The 20,101-nt window shown below is 35.3% G+C and overlaps 1 protein-coding gene across 1 annotated transcript in view; it reads left to right on the top strand.

Moving 5' to 3' along the window:
* Nucleotides 1-20,101, top strand: part of SEMA3E (semaphorin 3E) — a 237,298-nt gene that overhangs the window by 208,985 nt on the left and 8,212 nt on the right. The window contains exons 13-16 of the mRNA XM_047097093.1: nt 1,247-1,288; nt 3,160-3,326; nt 8,573-8,640; nt 10,193-10,332. Of these exons, the coding sequence (XP_046953049.1) occupies nt 1,247-1,288; nt 3,160-3,326; nt 8,573-8,640; nt 10,193-10,332 (417 nt within the window). The remainder of the gene's footprint in view (nt 1-1,246; nt 1,289-3,159; nt 3,327-8,572; nt 8,641-10,192; nt 10,333-20,101) is intronic.

Genomic DNA, 20,101 nt, shown 5'->3' with positions numbered 1-20,101 from the left:
ACCTTATACTTATAAGGCAACTAAAATGTATTGCTTCTGTGTGCCTGCACATGTCCATGAATGACCACAGGACACCATAAGTATTAATGAAGGGATTACAAATAAATTTAAGCAATTCAGAAAATTTGCAAAAAAAAAAAACAGTCTGTAAATTATTAAGATTGACTGTATGTGTATGTAATGAATATGTATGAAAATATTTTTATTGATAAAAAACAGTTCATTTTACCTTAGCTGTCTGGAGATTAGATTCCCCATAGCTGCACCCAAAGCTGACCATGTTCCTATCTCAACCAGAGCACCTATGTTTTTGTCTATCTTGCATATTGGATTTCTGTGTAAGATTTCATTTCACAATAGTGACCACAGCTACTATATTAGGAGCCTTCCCCCACAGTATCTTGTTTATATCAACACTAAAAAAACATTATCACTTGAATGAATAAATAAGTGCATTATGCATGAATAAAGTGTTCTATAGTTTAAAATATTGAAAAAAATATTGACACGGGATCAAATTTTCTCTTTCAAAAAATAATTCTTTGAAGGATAATCATCCATCGTGTAGATCTCACCTGCCTCTTGCTTGTCTGCTTGCAGAATCCTTCTGAGTTGTGGTACTCATTAGAGACCCTCTAGTTTTAATCACCAACCCTAAAATAACACACAGGCTCTCAAAACATTGTGATAGATTTTCTTTCCTCTGGTGCACTTCTAAGGCAATGAAGTTATTCATCTTTCTCAGAGCATCCTGGGTTCGTAGTGTTTGACCACAATAACTCCCAACAGAAAAGTATTCTGATTAGACTTGGATTAAAACAATTAAAGATCACATGGTTTCCTAATAATAACACCAATTGAAAGACATAACTGTTTCACTTCTACTGGTTCAAATTGTAAGAAAGAATGCTGTGCCTTTATTATTTTATTTAGAGATATTTGGGTTTCCCAAACAAGAGTAATATTCAAACCCAAATACAAAAATTACATTTCAGAAACAAATGGTAAGCTACTTAGATTAGCCACTACTTTTTTCATCTTACATATCTGTTCTACTCCATTAAAAAGATTTTTTTTAAGAAAGCTATATTTTAATGTAATTATGTTTTCCTATTGATTTGCTAAAATGAAAGCTATGGACTAGCATAGAACCACTCACATACCTAATAGGAGTTCAGATGATTGCAACCATATTAAGGTATATTCCTATGTTTCTTTAATAACAACTTTAAAAAATGTCTTGCAGGATCCAGTTCCTATTATTTCTATGGAGATTTCTTCAAAGAGAGTAAGTTGTGTGTATGTGTTTGTGTTCTATGTGTGAGTAAAGGCAAGAATGAAGAGCATAAGTACATGTGTTTATACATAAACAAGTTACAGTTGTATTCTAGTAAAAATACATAGTGGTTTACATGTAATAGGTTTCTTTATTTTCCCTTATTGGAGGAAAGTACATGAGAGTAGACATGATAGGATGTTATTCTGTAATTTTTTTGTTAACATTTTTAAGGGCAAAAATAATGGTAATGATGGTAACACAAAAGAATGTGCAGTGAAACACAAACGCCTCTCCGCTTTACTAGAACCAGTTACTGGTGAAACTTTTTCCAGAAGTAGTTGGTACATATATTCCCTCAAATTTATTTATAAATAACCATTTATGTTTAGGCGAACAAGAACATGCAACGTTCATTGCTCTGCTACTTGTATTTACTTCACAACAGATCTTACAGTTGATTCCATATCATTCTCTCTGTATGTATCTTCGTTACTCTTTTAAATGTTTAGTGTTAATGTGCGCTATTGGTTGGAGTGTAGATTGCTACAGCCAATATGAAAAACAGTGCAGAGTTTCCTCAATTTATTAAAAATAGAACCAGCATATGATTAAGCAGTGTCATTTCTGGGTATTTATCCAAAGGAAACAAAGTACCCACTCTGGAAGCCATCTGCACCCATGTTTATTGCAGTATTATTTACCATGGCCAAGACATGGAAACTACCTTAAGTGCCATCAATGGATGAATGGATAGAGAAAATGATGTATATATGTGGAATATTGGAACATTATTCAGCCACAAAAAAGAAGGAAATCCTTCCATTTGTGACAATGTGAATGGACCTTGAGGGCATTATGCTAAGTGAAATAAGTCGAAGAAATACAAAAACCATACAAACCTACTGATATGTGGAATTAAAACACACAAAGCAACAACAGAAAATGAATTCATGAATAGGACAGTTTGGCAGCTCCCAGAGGCAGGGGATGGGAAGTGGGCAAAATGTGCAGGTGATCCTAAGGTACAAACTTCCAGTTACAAAGGAAGACCTGGGGATGTAATGAATGCCATGGTGATTATACTAAATAATACCCTAATACTTATTTGAAAAGTTTTCACCACACAAGAACAACTCTCCCTGTGTGTTGAAGAGTGTTAACCAGACTTATTATGTTCATCATTTCCCAATATGCAAATATGGAATCATTATGTATACACTGAAACTAATATAATGTTATTTGTTAATTACATCTCAGTTTAAAATATGAAACAACAGGGGTGCCTGGTGGCTCAGTCGGTTGAGCATCTGCCTTCGGCTCAGGTCATGATCTCGCAGTTTGTGAGTTCAAGCCCCACATCTGGCTCTCTGCTGACAGCTCAGAGACTGGAGCCTGGTTCAGATTCTGTGTCGCACTGTCTCTCTCTGCCCCTCCCACACTCATTCTCTCTCTCTCTCTCTCTCTCTCTCTCTCTCTCTCTCTCTCTGTCTCTCTCTCAAAAATAAATTTAAAAAAACATTAAGAAAAATTTTTTAAAAAAAGATGCAACAACAAAAGAGCATTTACTTATCCAGTCTGTTATTGGACGTTCCCCCAGGTCTTTTAAAAAGGCCTACAGCGTTAATTGATGAGTCTTTCTATTTAGATAACAAAAGAAGAGTCAGCTTCCTAAGATTTTGTCAAGCTCGGTTAAGCAGTTTTGTTGCTCGAGCTTCCAGGTCTATAGGAGTATTTCCCATCTTAGAAAAAATGGAAGTATCGGTGTTCCATTATCCATCCTCAGTAACTGCAGTAATTTAAATGAATATTCACAGAGGTGAAGATCACTGAGAGTTCTGTCCGTTTCTACTAGCGGCCTCTCTGTTCTTTGATGTCTCTAGCAACAGCTGTATATCGGATCTGCTTCTGCCGTGGCCCAAGTGAGATTCCATCAGTGCGACATGTATGGAAGTGCTTGTGCTGATTGCTGCCTGGCTCGAGACCCATACTGTGCCTGGGATGGCATATCCTGTTCCCGGTATTACCCAACGGGCACTCATGCAAAAAGGTGAGAGAGTCCTCGAGGGGATATTTACCTTGTTTAGAAAACCCATAATATTTCTTAAAATATTTTTCTTTCTGCACACGTTCCATGAAAATACCCATGTTATTTTTGTTTAAAAAATCCGTCATAGTAATGTTTTGTTCATAATACAAGCTTTGAAAGTTGAATTTTCCCTGAAAATAACTCCTGTCCATTACTGTGTGGAGATTGGAGTGGAGCATGCTGCTGAGTCCTTCTTCTTTACTCATGTTTGAATCGACTCTTCTCCCTCCTGACGGTTTTCCTGCAAGACATGAAACCAGTTTGGATAAACTTAAAATGTGGAAATGGCAAGGCACCACACATGAGGGATTCAAAGACTTAAAAGAAAAATAAATAAATAAATTCTACAATACATCCTGCATTCGCCCCATGTCCTCTCAACCAGCTGGTCTTCATTTATTTCATTTTGAAAGTGAATATTTTAACTCCCAGGCAAATGCATGACCTGTATAATTAATGAAATGTGTGATTTAAGTCAACACAAATGAAAGGTACTTAAAGACTTCCAAACTCTAATGTCTACAATTCAGCGAGGTCATTGCCACTTGTAAGAGAAGGTAAATCCCGGTATACTTTGAACAGGAAATCTTGAAGTCCAGAAAGTATTTTGAAGGTTGGAGATCTTCCCTCACTTGAGCCGTATGAAATTGTTCATTCTTTGGGGGACAACATAAAGGAAGATATTTTTATTTATTATAGAATAAGCAATTTTTTTTCTCCTAGTCAAGTGACAGAAGACAATATAAAGCAAAAACATAGGACTGTGTATAGTTTCCTTACAGAAAATTAATTTTTATTAATTTCAGTAATTTTGATTCTTCCACTGTGGGTTACTTCAAACCTTTTTAAAAATCTAACTCACCTTAATATAGTTGTTATTTTTATAAGTTCACATATATAGTAGAATCTCATTTTTAATAAATGTAGCCCTAATTCAGAAGTTTTATTAACTTGACATTGGTTACATTAACATTCACTCCAATGTTATATATTATATACTTAATGAAATCATTATATACTTAATGAAAGTATGTAATAAACAGATAGTGAAAAGAAACTTTGAGGGGACATTTGTAAACTAAACTTACCAACCATTTTAAAGAACTGAGCAAGGAGCACCTGGGTGGCTTAGTTGGTTAAGCGTCTGACTTCAGCTCAGGTCATGATCTCATGGTTGTGGGTTCGAGCCCCATGTCAGGCTCTGTGCTGACACCTCAGAGCCTGGAGCCCGTTTCAGATTCTGTGTCTCCCCTGTCTCTGTTCCTCCCTCATTCATGCTCTCTCTCTGTCTCTCAAAAATAGGTAAAAGTTAAAAAAAAAAAAAAAAAACAGTGAGCAAATTATTGGATCTTGTACAAATGCTTATTAATATTTAAAAACTCTTGGGGCGCCTGGGTGGCGCAGTCGGTTAAGCGTCCGACATCAGCCAGGTCACGATCTCGCGGTCCGTGAGTTCGAGCTCCGCGTCGGGCTCTGGGCTGATGGCTCGGAACCTGGAGCCTGTTTCCGATTCTGTGTCTCCCTCTCTCTCTGCCCCTCCCCCGTTCATGCTCTGTCTCTCTCTGTCCCAAAAATAAATAAAAAACGTTGAAAAAAAAATTAAAAAAAACAAAACTCTTGTTAAGGAATATAGCCATGTTACTATGTAAAAATACTGTTCAATGATTTATTCACCCATTATGCTAACTACTGTACTATGTGCGAGGAGTATGAAGAAGAGGTCAGTACTCCTTGGCTGCAGAATCAGAACCTAAAGTGGAGAATGGAATTGGAAATAAGAGTGATAGCAGGTCACTACTGAGCACTTACCATGTGTAAGGTACTGAACTAAGTGCAATATCCATTATATAGTATTTGATTTTCAAAATAACTCAACCTTTGAGCTCAGTCTTGTAGTTAGAAATATAAGTCTAGTTAAAGGGAATTTATATAAAAGGCATAGAATGGTCAGGGAAAACCATGTATTTCCATAGGTTAGGAGTAAAGTAGCTGGTTTGAAGGGTGGAAAGGTCATTTCACCAAAAATAATACAATTAATTATTTTATTGTTATTAGCAACAATAACAATGTTTGCAAGACTTGAATCAAATACTTATGAATTACAAGTATTGTATTTTGTTATTGTAATAACATGCAGTAGGGGTGATGAATTCTAACTGAGCAGTTTCCAAAGCTAAATATTTCTTGATACATGGTGCATCTTATTAGAGTGGATATCCACAAGCTTGATGATATATTTATAAAGGGTGAACAAAAAGTTATTTAGTACAAGTTAAATGAAGGGGCAAAATCTTAGGAAGGAGCACAATGTTTGAGTCAGGAGCTTTGCTCATAAATGAATTAGTTCAGTTCAGTGACATGTAATGGAGATCTTTCCATGGTGTCAGATTCTTTTGAACCATCATCCACCCCTGGAGGAGAACATTTTGGATAGGCTCCAGCACACTAAGGGAAAATAGTTTGCTTTTATAGCAGGTCGTTTTTGCTTCAGACCTGACGAGCAGCAGAAATCGAAAACTAGTCATTAAAATAAATACTTTTCTGTTCACAGAGTGAAAATGAGTCAACAGAGAAAAAACATTAATTCACAATCCAAACCGCTTGTTTAAAATAGTCTTCCAAAATACACTATAAGTTATAGAGCTAAATCTTTTACTTCCCCTTGCTCTCGCATTTTGTCTATTTCCGGTGTTCACTTAAAAGGTTTCTAAGTGGCAAGAGATGTAAGAAAAATATGTGACTTTGAGAATAAAAGACCACTTTGATTAACCTTTCTAAAAGTCCTGAACACTTATAGTCTTTTTAAAACCCTGAAATAAAAGACAGTTATATTCAGATAGCATAAAATGAACTGAAACCTTGTTGGGGGATGTGATACCTTTTTTTAAAATGCATTCTTTTTCAGTGAATTTAAACAAAACTTTTGCATTCTTCTTATCCACATCTCTTATCTAGAACTATCTGATTCCATCTCCCCTCACTCTCACATCATTTGTGTAATAAACCTGATACAACATTTTTTCAAAGTAGAAACTATTTCCCATTTCACAGATTTACCCCTGCTCCATTATTCTTTAATGCTCAGTAGACTTTACATTCCCAGGACCAAAACAATACTTAATGGAGTGAGAGATCAACAACAGTGGTATAATTCTTACCCAGATCTGCTCTCAGTTATACATAGCTGTGTACATGCTAGTGTAACACGATAAAGAAGCGTAAAACTTTTAATTTTAGCTCCTTTTTTGTCAAGTTGTTTTTTCAATTTAAATCAATAGAATGATTCATACAGCAGTTTTAATCTTTATAAAATACCATGTTTTTAAGATAAATTCTTCTAATCTACAATCTCGATTTTGAAACAGCATGCTTTTGCACACAGGTCATAATTCTAAAAATTGATTGGAAATATTCATCTGCTTTAGCTTATAATATAAGGAAATACTTAAGCCATTGTCTTTCTGTTTTGTTTTCTAAAAGAGCACATGCACGTGCTCATAGGGGAGGAGCAGAAGGAGGAGGGAGAAAGAATCCCAAGCAGGCTTCCCATTGTTAGCGCAGAGCCCAACAGGGCTCGAACCTAGATCCCACAAACTGTGAAATCATGACCTGAGCCAAAATCAAAAGTTGGACGCTTAACCAACTGACCTACTCAGATGCCCCTAAACCAGTTTTTTTTTTAAGTATTATTATTATTTAAGTTAACTAAGATTTGAACTTATATGTGAGAAAGCACTCCATCTCTTGAAATGATGTTGCATTATCATCATTTGGAGCAGTGAGGAGAGCCTAGAATGAAAAAAAAAAAAAAATGAGACTGGACTAGATTTTAGATGTCATTTAGATAAATTTCATTTTACAAAGGGGACAGAAAGAACCAAGAAACAGACAAGATATGCATAAGATCAAACAACACGTGAGTGATGGCATTGGGATTTGAATCTGGTTCCTTTTTCAAATTTCATCATTGCATATGGTTAAAGCGTCTCATTGTCACTTTGGAAGCCTCACCATCTCCCTCTGTGGTAAAACTTCTGCTTTGCCTTCTGTTTTTCCCTCAATCTTGAAGAAATGCCATGATTTAGAAAAGCAAGTGGTATTTTCTGCCTTTATGTAATACTTCTATTTTTATCTCTAATCTAAATTAATATACTGAGAATTTTGAGTTTAGAATTTCAGTACTAATAATAATTTCTATTGTTTAATCCCTCAGAAAGGTGCTTGCAAATTTAAAACAAGATCTGTATTATAAACTTTTTCTCCAGGGATAAAGAATGTTGTTATTTTTTTATTATATTTATAAGCAATCTATAAAATATGACAATACACCAGAAGTGATCCTAAATCTAATAGGCAGTTTTGAAAGACAGCCTATTAAATATGTATAACACACAATCACATTGAATAGAGGCAAATAATCTCTACACATAATATCTAAATAAAAGAGTAAGTTGAATATATTATTAATGTATCTCTTTTTATTAAGTATATTTTTGCTATGTGATTATGATGAGAATAGAACAAAATATTTGGGTTCAAATACCCTTACCTTTTTTGTATGCATTTCCATTATATGAAGGAGTTTTATGATTTTTTGTTCAAATAGTCTGCCTCAAATCCCATTGTCTTTTTGGCATACCTTCCCTACCACCCAAAACACCCATTTGAAACAGAAGAATTCTTGTTGCACTAGATTTTTAACAAAACATAAAGAGAGCTTTCTTTAATTATTGTTGGAGGGGGTTCCTGGGTGGCTCAATTGGTTAAGCATCTGACTCTTGTTTCCAGCTCAGGTCATGATCTCATGGTTCATGAGTTTGAACCCTGCATCAGGTTCTGTGCTGACAGCAATGGAGCCTGCTTGGGATTCTCTCTTTCCCTCTCTCTCTCTCTCTCTCTCTGCCTCTCCCCTGCTCTCTCTTTCTGAAAAAAGAAACGAACTTTAAAAAAATAATAATTGTTTCAGGATCCAGAATTCAAACTTACATGGACACTTAAAGAGAAGTTGAATGTAGATCTTATCCATTGAATAACATTCAATGAAAATATGGGAAACTATGAAACTTGAATTTTACCCTTGTTTTGTATGACTGATCAATTTTTTTCAGTAGCAGAATACTACTTGAATCTTTTATGTGGTTGGCTGTATTTTAAAGTCTGAAAAACTGAAATCTGAACATCTCCTCAGCACATTTACTTTCTTCCAGGCGGTTCCGCAGACAAGATGTTCGGCATGGCAACGCAGCTCAGCAATGCTTTGGACAGCAGTTTGTCGGTAATCCATAGAAAATCAATTGCTATGGGTTACTCAGGGTATACAGTGAAGAGACACTGGAAACTCTTTAAAAGGGTCTTTACTTTCTTTGTGATTGATATGTACTAGAACAGTGTTACTGCAAGTATTCCTTTTTTCTTCCACATAGTGGAATTTTAAAACAAAATTTTTAACTATATGTGGACATAGAATTTTTAATTACTTAGGAAAGTAAGTTCTGTATGCCACCACGAAACCTTGCTGTTGGACCTCACAACAGGGGAATCTTAGAAAAGATTCTGCCACAGTGATTTGTAGGACCTCTGTCTCCATCTCAACCCTGGGAATATCTTTACCATGTTACATAACCTACAATAATCTTTTCAAGAGTGATCCAACTTATATCAAGTCACCACTAAGCTTTGGGATAAAACAAAATGAAAAGCTTTAACTCTTCCACTAGAGTAAGGAAGCCTAGAGCTCAGGCTGATGGTGCAAATGTGAGTTTCTGAGGGAAGGTAATAGGTGGTCTGATGAGTAAAGGATGAGAGGAAATTGCAACTCCAGCAAATGTAAGGAAGTCAGACAACACAGAAAACTACGCTCTTGACTCCTCACACCGTGTTGGTGGTTGGAACAGGCTGTGATTTGCATCACCAGTTTTACCAGGAGGTGACAGAGAGATGAAGAATCATGACTGGGAGACCAGCAGTGCTTATGCACAGTGCAGAGGTTACACAGCCTCAGTTCGCTAGACCCAAGACTGACTGAGGGTTTGGTTCAGAATGTAAGCCTCTGAGAACATTGGCTGGAGGAAGGTAGGATCTCCATCTAGGAAGACTTAGGGGTCAGTTTGAAAGTGAGGAGGACTCAGGCATAAGGGAAAAAATCCCAGGTTGTGGTTAATAAATTTGATACTGGTTAAAACACCAGTGAATACGTCCACTTGGTTTTATTCCCCACTGCAGTTAAGTGTACTTGCCCATATGCACATTAGAGTTCAAGTCCAGTGAGAGCCTCTCTGGGCCAAGATACAGATTATAATCAAGAAGCTGTGGGTCATGAAGTCTGTAGTTCAGTTTTGTACTGTTTTCTTAATGCAGGAACCCAATATCTAGATAAAGTGCAATCCCTTGACAAAATCTCACTCAAGCTTCTGTTTATGTAATGCTGTATCACCTCGATTTCTGCCTTCTATTTTTGTTTGTTACCATGAATTTTGTTTATCCTGTGTCTTACATGAATGTTTGGTGCTCCCCTTCTCTTGCCTGCTTTATCAGTGGATATTGTCACTGATTCTCCATGCATTTAACACTAACGTACTTTCTGACTGACTGCCTGTCCTTTGGACCCACACTCCCAGTTACTTCCTTCTGGTCCTCTCCATAGCCTGCACTACCTTTTTAAAGCCTAGATTTTGGTATGCCATTGTCTCTAAATAACTACTTTAAGTGACTGTGCATAGAAATTAGCAGTAATGAAAGATACTTTGCTGCAGAGATATAAATAATCTTTTAAACATATTACTGGTAAAATTTAAGTCTTAAGGTTAATATTAACATGTATATTGTAGGGGACGCTTTGGATAAGACTGAAGAGCGACTGGCCTATGGCATAGAGAACAACAGTACTTTGCTGGAATGTACCCCACGATCGTTGCAAGCCAAAGTTATCTGGTTTGTGCAGAAAGGACGTGACACAAGAAAAGAGGAGGTAATTCATAGCTGCATATTCACACCATGCTGTCTTGCATATGGTGTGTGATAGTAAATAGATGATGATTTATTGGTATTTAAAAATGAATTAGTCTATTATGCTATACATGTGTTATTTAAAGAGTGGATTTGTTTATTGTGTGTGATTTATATACATATAAAAATTTTTAAATACACACATTGATTTCTATGTATATACAATTTATAAATGCTATAAAAACCTATAGGTATATTTAAAATTTTCAAATGTATATAAATAGGCATGTAAATATATATACATATGTATATATATCAAATATAAAGTGCCTACACATGTAAATAAATTACATATATGTATATATGTGTGTATATGTGTGTGTGTGTGTGTGTGTATAAAATAAACTTGGATTCTGAAAATTGGATTTTTATTCAGGAGGTACTCATAATTTCATGGTTTTAGTATCATGTCAAAATGATAGTCTTAAATTGTATCACCCAAGGTAATGTTCTAGAAAAATAACAAATTCAAACACCGTTAACATGTATATCTTAGACATATGGATAATAGAATTAAAACAACACCAGCAACATTTGTTTGATAAAGCAGTTGAATCACATATGAAAATTCAACATAGGGGTCCCATTATTGCCCACTGGAAATAAAAGAAAGGCATCTGTTTGTCCTTTTAGGTGGATTGACTGATAGAGATTATATTTTTATTATGATCTAAATGAGAGAGGAATCAGTTGGGCTGCTTTTATAGATGTAAGAATAGGAAGCATTTAAAATCTGTTTTTTTTTTTTAAGTTTGTTTATTTTGAGAGAACATGCATGCTCATGAATGGGGGAGGGGCAGAGAGAGAGGAAGAGAGAGAATTCCAAGCAGGCCCCTCACTGTCAGCACAGAGCCTGATATGAGGCTCGAACTCATGAACCATGAGATCTTGACCCGAAATCAAGAGTCAGATGCCCAACCACTGAGCCACCTCAGCACCCTAGCATTTAAATTACACATAAGTAGGGGCGCCTGGGTGGCGCAGTCGGTTAAGCGTCCGACTTCAGCCAGGTCACGATCTCGCGGTCTGTGAGTTCGAGCCCTGCGTCAGGCTCTGGGCTGATGGCTCAGAGCCTGGAGCCTGTTTCCGATTCTGTGTCTCCCTCTCTCTCTGCCCCTCCCCCGTTCATGCTCTGTCTCTCTCTGTCCCATAAATAAATAAACGTTGAAAAAAAAATTAAAAAAAAAATAAATTACACATAAGGAATACTGTAGAGGCAGTTACTGGCTAATCTTTTTATGCAAGTCTAGAAATCTGCTTGTATGTTGGCACAGTCAACGGCATGAAGCAATTAGTGAAGGCAGATAAAGCATTGTTGATGCTAATGTGGGCTTTGAACTCAATTTTCACAAAAGTGGAATTATGAAAATAGAATGAAATTTGGTTAAAAGGAAATAGATATTGGTGAATTCTAGCAAAATGTTCCATAGTGAAAAGAAGGTTGCAAATTGAATTAGGGAAATAAATGTTAGACACCTGTCTTTGGACCCAGGGAGAAGTTAATACGTGCATAGTAGATAGAAAGTGAATCAATGAAGTCATCAACTGTAGATTCCAAATGTACAGCACATTGACTTTTGATACCTTTTTTTTTTCTAGTCTACTGTGAAACTAAAAGTATTACATGTTTTTGGTCCAAAATTATATAATACATTCTGGAAGATGATTAAATTTATAAATCCCAGTTTCCTGGGATAGTTACTACAGAGGAAGGCACTCAACAAAGGCTTTTAGAGATAATATAGTAAGGCATTCAGAGACAGGAAAATTCCCCTAAATTTTCATGACGTCATGAGAATAAACATCTGTCCAAAAATGTTATAGCCTATTGCTCTAAAATACATTGTTGATTTGGTACTAAAATATTTTCCATTCCACAAATCTGATGTGAACTTGATTTTTAAATTCCATCATAACTCACTTGGCAGGAGAGGACCTGGGAATATTCTATAGCTCCTCTGGTTGAATGGCTTCAGAAGACAGAGAAGTAATTCTTTCATCAGTGGTTTTCTTCCCTTAGTATGTTCTGTTTCTAATTTGGAACTCACCATAATCTGCCTCATTTGGAAATCCTTTCCAAATCATTTTGACATGCTGCACCCATCAATGTTCAATTATAAGCTTCTTTCTCATATTGTTAATATAATCTGCTTCTCCTTTCCCCAGATTTTAGTCCCTGTTTTTCAAATTTCCATGACTGATGTATTTAGTGATATTTGAAATTTTGAATTTACTCTCCATTAGATGTAATAATAATATAATACTTGGTTTCTGTATACATAGCAATATATATTGATTTATTCACAATCTAGAACAAAGCACAAAATTGCTACTTTCTTAAAAAGATGGATGTGTATGCTTAATACACAAAGCAGAATAACTTTGTGTGTCCTCTGAGGGTTTTTTAAAAGTCCTAAATTTTAGAGTCTATTTTTGAAGCTTTTAGAATTTTTTTAAAGACCATTTATGTATAGATGGTAGTTACTATGGACAGATACTTATTTTATTATCAAATCTTGACCATTGTATAATATATTTAAGTTTATCCACTCCATTTCTTTCCTCATATGGAAGTGCTTTTAGACTACACCTGACAGTAGCCATCAAGATCCATCACAGACACTACAATCCATAAGTCATTGCTTTGCAGTCAGACCATAAGCTTTGTAAAAAATTTGGATTGTAAAAAACTGTGTGTGTGTGTGTGTGTGTGTGTGTGTGTGTGTGTGTGTGTATTCCTTTCCTGGAACCAAAATTTTTGAGTCTGGAACTTCTGTCTGCAAATTCAGACTCAGCCCTCTCAAGTTATCTGGAAACCACATATTGAGGTAGATAAAAATCTTGCTCAAATGAAGTTTTTGAAATGCTACATAGCTGAATTTCTAGAAAGCATCTAGAAATCCAATTACCTAGTTCCAGACTGGATTACTGCTGTTTTCTCAAAGATGCACTTTATGGTCTCCTGCTTTCTTAAATTCCACGCAAGAAACACAATCTCTGTACATTTTATGAATTCCATAAATGTTTATTGAAAGCCTGTTGTGTAGGTACTTCATAAGGAAGTATTTTCCCTAGACTCAATTACCTAGTTAGTTAAGATGTGCATCCGTTACTATAATATCCTGAGGGAAAAGATTTAATAGAAGAGGCTTTATAGGTAAGTCCATTCTGTGTGCATCTACTGACCACAGGAGCTGCAATAGTGGGTAGGTGACTTACCTTTTGTTTTTATATCTCACAAATGAACATTAGAAGTAATCAACCTGATATTAAAAATGTGGAATGTGAGAGAGGTATAGGCCATAAACAAAATCTGTGACAGACCCAAGGTTTGGACTCAGATATTCCTGACTCCATAGCTGAGATGCTTCACATTTAAGCATTGTCTAAGTACCGAGCGATTTGCTATGTGCATTTTATAGATTGTACCGTTTTATTTGACATGATTTACATGTGACATAATTGAAACACAGAATGTTTAATACCTTTCCTGGTTACTGACTGCTAGTAAAGTCATCTCAAATCCAGCTGTCTATGTTCTTTCTACTAAACCACACAACCTTCTGAAATTGGAATGCTAAATACAGTTTCAGATGCCCTGGGACATGGAGCGCATGGAAAACCTTATATAGCAGAGATTCTAGAATATGACACCTGAAAAACGACCCTTATACTGCTTGATACTGCTTGATATGTATATATACATATATATGTAAATATATATTTTTATAATATATATTATAAATATAACTTGTTAAATATAAATATAAAATGTAAATATAAAATATATAAAATGTATTCATAAAATATAAAATATATAATATAAATATATAAAAATTTATAAAAGTTTTATTTTATAAAAATATATAACAAAATATATAAATATAAAAATATATTAAATATAAATATATTTTTATAATATATGTTATATATATATATATATATTAAGGATACTGAGAATCCTTATTATACAATATATGCATCAGTGTATTTTCATCGTCAATTGCCCTTCAAGGCTTCTACTCTATGCCTGTTGGTAGAAGAAGGACTATATCAAAATAAGAGTCCTCAATCATTTGAGCAATGTAGATAGAAAACCTAGAGCATTCCACTTCATTTTCTTAGGTTTTTGACTAAAATAATGCCTCATTAATTATTTTGCAATTTATCTAAAGAGCACCCAATATGTCTTGTTTTCATAGAATGGGTATTCTGAAGAACAGAGGAAGATAATGAGAATCATGAAAATAATAGTAATACAACTAAATAAGAACCATATTTAATGTATCAGATGATGATAAGAAGACAAATACAAGAGAGATTGCCTGCAGGGGGAGGTTGCAACTTTAAAAGGGTGTTCATAGAAAGTCTTACTAAGAAGTTCACTAAGTGACATTTGAAAAAGGACTTGAAAGAACTGAGGTAGTAGGCCATATGGCAGTGTTGGAGAAGAACTTTCTAGACAGTAGGAACAGTAAGTGTAAAGGCCCTTGAGATGTGGTGCACCTGATATATTCAAGGAACACCAGACTGAAGGGCAGTGTCGCCAGAGAGAAATGAGCAGTAGGGAGAATAAGACACTATGAGTCAAAAAGTAAGGTAAAGGGCCCACTCATGCAGGGCTTTTAGGCTCTTATTAAAGGCTGTGGTGTTTGCTCTGAATTAAATAGATAGCCATTGGGTCATTTTCAGTGGAGCCATGACATGATCAAAATTTGGTTTTAAAATGATTGTCTTAGTTATTGTATTAAGAATATAGTATGTGGAGGTAGGGAGAAAGACAGAAGCTGGTAATCATTGAGGTGTTAGGGTCATAAGCTTTCATATTATGTGATGCAGCATTAATTCTCAGTGTGCCTTTATATTCAAGGTCAAATAATGTACATGTGGCTGCCTCATACACATAATAGCAATGGGATTTTCACATGCCCTCTGTTATTATTCAGAATCCTGAAGGCTATGTAACTTCTCAGGTGGAATGAATACTTTTTCAACTTTCTGGTCTCCTCTCTGTTTAAAGTGTCTGCAATTAGTGTTTTGAGCTCAATAAATACTCAGAGAAAGGGTGCCTGGGTGGCTTAGTCGGTTGAGTGTCCAACTTCAGCTCAGGTCGTGATCTCACAGTTTGTGGGTTCGAGCCCACATCAGGCTCTGTGCTGACAGCTCAGAGCCTGGAGCCTGCTTCAGATTCTGTGTCTCCCTCTCTCTCTGCTCCTCCCCAGTCATGCTTTGTCTCTCTCTGGCTCTCAAAAATAAATAGATGTTAAAAAAATTAATAAAATAAACCACTGAAAAACAATTTTAAATAAAAAATACACAGAGGATACCTTAATTGGTAATGAATAAAGGCCTTAGCCCTTTAGAAGCCTATAGTCTTAAAGTGAATACAAGAATGTAAACTGATAATTATATTGTTGAATATATTGTATATATAATAAATATAATAAAAGTTATGTTGGAAGATGAGAAAAGATGGGGTACCTGGGTGGCTGTCGGTTAAGTGTCTGACTTTGGCTCAGGTCATGATCTCACAGTTTGTGACTTCAAGACCCACATCGGGCTCTGTGCTGATAGCCCAGAGCCTGGAGCCTGTTTCAGAGTCTGTGTCTCCCTTTTGCTCTCTGCTCCTCCCCTGCTTGCTCGCTCGCTCGCTCTCAAAATCATAAAATAAGCATTAAAAAAAAAGAAACTACGAGAAAAGAAAAACTGTCAACCAACAGGTTGGCTATGGAGGTTGCATGATAGACAATCAGGAAAATATTCAAGGCAGAGGTGACATGTGAGCTAGGTCTTAATGGATGAGTAGAAGTTAACTACCAGAGAGAATAGGATGAGCATATGTGATGGGGATGAGAAACAATGTGGTATGTGTAGATCTGTGGCTGGAAATGAGGATACACAAATGAGTACACAGATCAAGGAACCATTTCACTTTATTTATAAGGCAATGAGAACACCTTAGACAACCTTTTAGACACATTACTCTTGAATCTTGTTTGTAAGCTCTGAGGATAAGTGGGTGTCACGAAGACTGTTTAAGAAGGTATTTCAGTAGACACATGGAAGACTTTTGACCAGAACTGAACAATGGTAGTAGGAATGGAAAAAAAAAAAAAAAAAAGGTTTTCATTTTTATGAGAGAACACACTGTGCATTTATTTAATTTGTGAGATACAAGAGAAGCAGTCATAATGATTGACATGTTCTTTGGATGTTTTGGTAGTAGATGGTGCAATAACAATGATTTAAAGAACACAGGGAGGAATAGAAAGTTTAGAAGATGTTGAATTCATTTTTGGCCATGTTGAACCGAGGTCTTCAGTAAAGCATTTAGGTAGAGCTTTCCTGTGGTGTATGTATGTTTAGGAATATAGAATTCAAAGGAAAGATTTGGAATGGTAAGAGATATGTGAGAGACATCAGCAAAGAGGTAGTAATTAAATTCATGGAGGTAATAAAAGTAAGAATAATATAGCAGCAGTCATTCTTCAATATCACTTATGGTGTTCCTGGCACTGTTCTGTGAATTTTACATATTTTAATACTTTTAATCCTTGCAAGAGTCTTATGAAATACCTGGTATTGTTGTCCCCAATTAATAGATAAAGAAACTGAAGCACAAAGAGATTGAGTTACTTTCACAGTATTACATAGCCTGTGAAATGAGTTTGAGTTTCAGACCAGATACTCTATTTTCAATTCTAGACCCTTAGTCACAATGTCATGGTAACTCCAACTGTGTAGGTTACCTTGGAGAATGACTAAATAAGAAGTGATTTTGAGCAAAGCCTAGAAGCAAAGCGAAAACCCACATCCCAGGAAAAATTAGAAGACAAATTCTATAAGACGAAGTGAAAACTTTGAAATTTTCAGAACATAAGTACCTAGTGTCCAGTGAGAATGTGCTCAGTGGAATGGTTAAGCTAGGAGCCATCTAACAATAGGTTAGCTGATGAATGAGGCTGTGGGGAATTAGAAACAGCTAGTGCCGTGTATTTTACCTAAAGGTTTCAGTGAGAAAGAGGTCAACAGAGAGAGACAAGAGTAGAGAGAACTTCCAGGTGTTTTTGACTTAAGAAAAAATGTGACTTAGTCATGTTTATAGGTTGAAGGGAAGAAGCCATAAAGAAGAAAATGTGCAGCTAATTGATGAAGCAAGATAAAGAGCTTGTGGGAGACAATATAGACAAAAGTTGAGTGAGTTTCAAGAAGGAAGAGAAAAACCACTCATTTTCTGAAGGGGGAGAAAAGAAAATAAAGATTTTATGTATGTGGATAAGGAAGATAATTTTGTCCACAAAATCCAAGTTTAGTTGTTCCAAATTCATTCCATAATTATTTAAGTTTGGAATATCAGTTCAAATCTTCTTTATATGTATAAGGATATATAAATTATATTTTTGTAATTTCAGAGGACAAAACTGTTATAAACATAACTAAAGCACTGGAAATAATACATGCTAGTTTATGGATTCTCAGTTCCATATACTTGAATTTATAAGCTCCCAAAATGATTGCAAAAATTTCATCATGAGTAATATTCCAAAGGAAAGGAATTCATACTTGTTACGACACTGGTTGGACAATTGAAGTATTTCCCTGTACATTTCTCTTTCTCTAGAATGCACAAACACTACATTTTAAAACTAAGTAAATGAGGGAAAATTTACTTATGTATTTATTGCTTAGTTTTAAATGTTTATTCAGTATGTGTACTTCTCAGTAATCATGACAAAGAAAACCTTAGTTTGTTCAAGCTACTCGTAACATAAGTAAATAACTTTTTACCTTAATACGTTACTCACTTTGAATGTTGTAAGTTTGGAGTATATGATTTTAACCTGAAGATAGAGTATGTCTTTGAACCTGACGACGATTTAAAGCAGAAGTTTGGCAGACTACAGTCTGGAGACCAAATCTGGTCTCCCACCTCTTCTGTAAATAAAATTTTATTTGAAAACTGCCACACCCATGTGTTTACCTAGAATCTATGGATGTTTCCATCCTATAACCACAAAGTTGAGTACTTATAACAGAGACCATATGACCTACAAAGCCCAAAAACCTTTACTGTATAGCTCTTTACAGGAAGTTTTTTGGCCTCTGATTTGAGGTAGAGTGAAGCTTTATTAAATAAGTATTATTCTGAAAAATATCTCTGTATTTTGGAGAAAAAAATATTTTCACGAATAACTAAGCCACCATTTTGTGCTGAGCACTATAATGTCATTGGAATGAGTTTTCGTTAAAACCAAACCATATGAATAGTTTCTTGGAGTGTGTTTCAGACTTTGTTCACTAGACCTTTACTGATAAAACCAATGTGTATCCCAAAGACACTGTAAACAAGGTAGAGTTCCACGAAGAAACTGAATAAATGTACGTAAATTCCAAGTGAAGAAACTGGGGTGGGGGGGCAATCCCAAAACATATAAAATATTCTCCAAAGTGGTAAAAGGCAGGCAAGAAAGTTGCTGGCCCATAATATCAGCATCACAATCTATTCTTTGGTAAGCATGGAAGTTTCATTTTCCCCTTAATCCTCATTGATCTTTCCATTGTAGATTCTTTATTTAAGGGAAAATATTTTGTGTGTGTGCTTGTGTGTCTTAAAAATAAAATCTCTCACTTTAAAATAGCTGATTATATGTATTGTGCAGACTGCTTAAATAATGCACAAATGCGCATGTTCATGTTTATTATAAAAAATCCAAGAGAGAATGTAAGTTGACATCAAAACCCCAAGACTTCAGTTTCACCCCACTCTCTCAATTCTGTTTGTTAACTGGATGGCACAAGTTGTCACTTTGAACTCTGCTTTCAGACCACCTACTGAGTAGGATAAATTCATCAGAGTCATCTAATTACTGCTGAGAAATCTAAGAGGCATGGTTACCTTATCCGCCAGCAGTCCCTTCCAGAGTTCACTGCATCCACACAGAATTTGTACAGCTTTAAGTAAAACATAATTTTATTGATGATTCAGCGCATTGTGGAGACAGCTTCTCTTGTAAAAACAGAACAAAGAAAAATGGAGTATACAAGTTACATCTCTTGATGTTGCACATTTATTATGTCATCAAAACTGAGAGAGATATGATGTGAAATTTCATACTTATTCTATCTTGTTTGCTAGATGACCCATATTTTCTTGACCTTCCCAATGGTAACCCATGACAGGAAGCCTAGGGGATCAATGACAGCCATAAGTTTACGATTTTGTCTTTATATACATGTACTGAAAGCATGAGGTTTGTTCTACATGAATATTATTTGTTTTTCTTGTTGTCATAACATAAAGTGCATGAACTCTGCTTCATTTGAAACATCTGCTTAGCCATTTTGGTGTTTCCATTTCAGTCTTTAAAAAAAACTCGGTTCATCTTTTCTAAACTAACAATTCTTTACAAGTAGATATTCATAATTTACATTTTCAGCCTTGACAAGCATATTTTTATAATGTCATTTGCTCCATATTTTAGTTCTGAAATAATTAGTAGAGCCCATTAGTTTCATTTTTTCCTTCACAGTGGTAAAGACACAGTTCCTGTAAAAGGAAAACATAGAGCAAGTTTGTGGTCTTAAGGATGGAAGTTGATCTAGTGGTTTAGATAGAACCCTCTCTGGTTAATTTTCCAAGAGAATACTTAACATCTTTGAAAATTAAAATTCCCATATCTTTGGAATCAAATGCAGATCTATGTTTTATCCCACTAAGATTACTCTGACTC

The sequence above is a fragment of the Lynx rufus genome, unplaced genomic scaffold (assembly GCF_022079265.1).
Source record: "Lynx rufus isolate CCGP_SWC_20201006 ecotype Redwood Valley unplaced genomic scaffold, mLynRuf1.p SCAF_4, whole genome shotgun sequence".
Classification (NCBI taxonomy): domain Eukaryota; kingdom Metazoa; phylum Chordata; class Mammalia; order Carnivora; family Felidae; genus Lynx; species Lynx rufus.
Note: the sequence above shows the minus strand (reverse complement) of the source record. Positions and strands in the feature narration are given on the sequence as shown.